General features: G+C 43.8%; 1 protein-coding gene across 1 annotated transcript; it reads right to left on the reverse strand.

The window, feature by feature from the left end:
* Positions 1–3,406: 3,406 nt before the first annotated feature.
* On the reverse strand, positions 3,407–4,012 carry LOC120354247. The gene has a single exon (XM_039441121.1). The coding sequence runs from the start codon at positions 4,010–4,012 to the stop codon at positions 3,407–3,409; it is 606 nt and encodes a 201-aa protein (XP_039297055.1).
* Between the last annotated feature and the right edge of the window lie 591 nt (positions 4,013–4,603).

The raw sequence follows: 4,603 nt of genomic DNA on the forward strand, positions 1-4,603 counted from the left end.
GTACCGGTTGACATCTTGTTAGCCACGGAATGCTGTCGGTTTGAAATCAACAATGAGAAAAGAGCGGAGCGATCATCCTTCGAACCTCTATCGAACCATTGCGTAACGTTCATGATCGGTGCGAGTAGAGAGCGGAGGCGGAGCGATTGCTGTGCGATGGTGGTACGAGGGCCGTACGAGGACCGTACGAGGGCCGTACGAGGCCGGTACGAGGGAGGAGCGTGCTCGGTGCTGGTCTGAAGCGCGAGTATGTGTACGCAGCTTTGTACACAGTCGTACAGAAGTCGCGCGAAAAACAATTGTAGTACATATGCCTAAAATTCACTGTACGTCCTTGTGGACGCGATCCACGTATGCCTCAGCGTTCAAAAAGCTATCTGATTTGCAGACAAACGAAGACATGGTAGATGTAGATTTTCCACAACATGACACATGAACAATGGCGTCATTCCATCATGAGATAGTTATCACAAATTGCAGCAGTATCATTTTATTCAATGACTTATATAATAAAATTAAAAATAAACTTGACAAAACGATGTTGGTGGGTTGAACGATTGTAGGTTGAAGTAAGGAAATAAATTGCTACATTGCTTGCATAATATTGACAATTCAATCTTTCTTAGGTTGTCAAAACATTATGTTGTTAATATACGGTACTGAATCTAATTCAACTAGTTATCTAAACAAAAAAATGATATCATCATGAGGGAAGCAATAACTCCACAAGAACGATTGGCTCTAACTTTGAGATTCTTGGCATTAGGCGATTCATTTGTTGGTTTCCAATATCTATTCAGAATCTCAAAAAAAGAAAAATTCTACAATAATTCCAGAAGTTTTGATGACCTAATCAAAGCACTTAAGACTGTCTCACAAAATTGACAGTCGTCTTTAAGGAAATTAGCCATAAATTGAATCAAATATGTTAGAGCCAACGTAATGGGCTTCAAATCACGTTACTTAGTAGCTCAAAATAAAGTCGTTACCTTTAAGAAGCTTCTCGTACAAGGATGGCGGGTTCGCAGTGGACTGTAACAGCGGTTTTCTCGTTCGGGTAGGCGGTAGCACGTTATTGTAATAAGAAATCTCTTGCACTGGCTGGGGGGAAACATGGCCCATGTCGCAGCGAAGAGGTCGTACATTTATAAGTTCTTTCAAAGGGAGGAAAAATTGGTAGCGTTAGTGCACGTTTTTAGAACAAGCCATCTTGACAAAGCGGAAACGGCGAAGTAGTAGTGGGGAGTGGGACAAGCCGAGAGAGAGAGAGCAGTGCCATCTACAATGGGCTTGGCGATATCATTGCGGCTGATGGCAGTGGCATGTTAGATGGCATGGGTGAGCGCGGTTGATTCAAAACACACAGCCAATTACCGACAGATATAAGAGGGAAACTGCCGAAGTTATATTGGCGGTAACATACCCCCCCCTCAAAACGAACAGTTTTTTTCAGAGCGGTGGAAACAATCTCCAGCGGTCGGTGACAATACACAGTGAGAGCGTTGCACAAATGACCAGAAAGGTGGCGCAGACAGGAACAGTGGTGTAGCTAGGAGCAGCGGTGTAGACAGAAACAGCAGTGTAGACAGTAGCAGCGGTGTAGACAATAACAATCCTCACGGATGTGAGCGAGGCGGTCTTCATGCGGTGTGTGCGGTAACTTGTAGAAGGTTTCAAATGATGCGGTGAACTTTATTGCGGGCAGAGATTATCCAATACTGTTGGCAAACAGCTGCTTGTGTGGTGCGGGGACCAGCATGACAATTTTGAAGATGTATGTGTCGAATGATGAGTGAGGGTACATGCTCATTTTTCGGCAGCAATAATGGATTTCTAGCTTCACTAGAAATCGGAGCGTGCTCAAGACGACCAGATAAGCGTATCAATCGTAATCATCAATGTACGGTTGCAACGTTAGTAGATGCTTAGGACATTTTCCAGCTTTCAACTCTGTTATTTCCTTCTGAAATTTATCCGTTGAACAACATGAACAATGAGTTTTCTAGCTATTTCAGCTTCACAGGCGGTGGTGTCAATTGAGGCAGGCGTTTCACAGGTTTCAATCTGTTTGACTATTTTGCAGCGATATTCATAACGGGCTGGTTGATGCGGTTGACAAATCTTAGTATGTAGACAAAAATACGACATAGCTTTCCAAATTTGGATACACTTCTATAGCGGTATACAAACGATTCTCAATTGGTTCTTCAACAGTAGCGAGAATGTACAGCGGGTTAGTTTTCATCTCAGGTACAATGTGGAAACAAGATGATTGGACATGGGAAAGTCAGTGGCGAGACAACGAAACGCATTGGTAGTGTGCCACCATCATGGCAGGAGACGATTTCAGCGGGAGTCAAGCCTCTCGAAGCAATATCTGCACAGTTGTTAGCAGAAGAGTAACGTGATGCCATGACTCAAGTTTTGTTAACTGAGTAATTGCTGTACTCTGTTGGCAAAAAAATCTGCAATTTGTATGTGGGTGTGTTGATCCAATCCAAGCAGTCTTGGAATTGGGTGTAGAGTCGAATTTCTTGTAAATCATATTCGGACAGCGTAGGTAAGATGGCGGATAGTAAACGAGCAAGCAGCAAACAACCATCAATTCCAGGCGTGGAATTGTCATAATTTTCAGCGGGGCGACATGACTTTTGGCGGCTATGAGACGGCAGTTAACATATCTATTTTCAGTCTCTTCATGAATATATATACAAGCAGCAAACCCCTTTTGGAGGCATCGGCGAATCCAAGCAGCCGGGTAGTAGAGCGGTTACAGGCAAGTAAACGCGGGATTACAACATTGTCCAAACGGGAAATTTCAGCGGTAATCAGCTCCCAATGAGCTCGAAGTGAGCTGGAACCTCAGTGTCCAAGCTAATTGCTGAGACCACAGCGTGCGCATGAATAGCTTGAACAGCATTATGAGAGGAGTGAGCCACCCAAGGGGGTCGTAGACTCGAGCGTGATGATAGAACGGTTCTTTTAGTGATTTGCCCATTAAAAGAGAAATGAAATAGCGAAAGTTGTCCGCGAGCGGGCTGTAGAAATTCCAAGAACTTTTGCAGTAGCGTTGTCATCAAACATACAATCTTGATTTTCCAAAAATTCTGCAGGCAAGTTAGCGATCAATTCAGGAATATTAGAGTTCCATTTCCGAAGTTCAAAGGAGCCAAGCGACAATAACTCAATCAGTTCAGAAATAAGCGTTTGTGCTTCAGAAAAATTGTTACTTCCTCCCAGCAGGTCATCAACATAAGTTTGACTTGTTAAAACTTAACTTGCCAGAGGGAATGCTTCTCCTTCATCCTTGACAAGTTGTTGCAATGTGCGTTGTGCTAAATAAGCACTGGAAGTAAGCCCATAGGTTACGGTTTTAAGTTCAAATTCTTTTGCAGGTTCATGATAATTAGGTTTCCAAAAAAACATGTTGGTGACGGCAGTCTTCAGGCCTTAACAAAATCTGGCGATACATCTGCTTGCAATCAGAAAGGACAATGTACTTGTAAGTGCGGAATTTGGTCAATACTTGAATAATATTGGACTGCAGTTTTGGCCCTGGTAACAAATTCTCATTTAGTGAATGCCCATTGGTATCCTTGCTGGAAGCATTAAACACCACCCTGATTTTCTGAGTGGGGTCCTTATTTTTAAAAACTGCATGGTGTGGAATCACATAGTCAGAAGTGGATTTGGCAAGTTCCAAATGGCTAAGCTCATGATATTCTGTCATGAAGTTGTCGTATTTCTTCTTTAGTTCCGAAGAATTTTCCAAGCGTTTTAATAATCCAAGGTGACTTCGATAAGCTTGCTTGCGGTTTGAAACAAGAACAGGCGCGCTAGGCTTGAAGGGGAGTGCGACTACATATCTGCCATCATTGCGGTAGGTAGTGGACTCATAGAGCTGTTCACAGAGTTCATCTTCAGGTGATAAGAGTTTCGCATTTATTTGGACATCTTCAGTCTCCCAAAACTTGTTCATGACCTCAGCAAGCGGTTCTTCGCGGGCAAACATGGTGCAGATAAGTTGCATGATGAAGCGGAGCAGGCGAGTCCTCATATTTAGCTTTCCACTCAGAACATAGCCAAATATAGTGGCGAAGGCAGCGGGATTCCTGGTATAATAGCATTGGCGAAGAAACAAATACATTAGGATAAATGTCAGCTCCGATCAAGAGGTCTATCCTATTGGGTTGGTCAAAACAGGGTCAGCGAGATCCAAATGTGAAAGTGAGGTTTTGAGCTCACTGCTGATTGGAAAAGCGGGTGGGTCACCAGCTATTTGCTCTAAGACAAGGGCTTCAGTTTGGAGAAAGGTGTTAACTGCGGTCGAGATAGCAGTGTCAAATGAGTGGTACTTTTACAGCGGTCGCTTGTTCAGAGATACCATAATCTGAATGCGTGCGGGCATGATGGTGATACCAAGTTGCTGGGCAGCTCGGGTAGTGATAATCGATCTATGGAGCCACAATCCATACAGCACGTAGTAATTGTGATCGGTTGTATTGATCAACAACGGCAACGATAGCGGTGCCCAGTAAAGCAGAAGCGTGTACAGCTTTCACTTGTGCACAGCCACTGAAGGTGTCCGGCATGCCGGTGGATG

Source organism: Nilaparvata lugens, chromosome 14, assembly GCF_014356525.2.
Source record: "Nilaparvata lugens isolate BPH chromosome 14, ASM1435652v1, whole genome shotgun sequence".
NCBI lineage: Eukaryota > Metazoa > Arthropoda > Insecta > Hemiptera > Delphacidae > Nilaparvata > Nilaparvata lugens.

Bases quoted from the DNA above. Each gene is read 5' to 3' on its own strand.
- LOC120354247 (XM_039441121.1), bottom strand. From the start codon at position 4,012: ATGTTTGCCCGCGAAGAACCGCTTGCTGAGGTCATGAACAAGTTTTGG.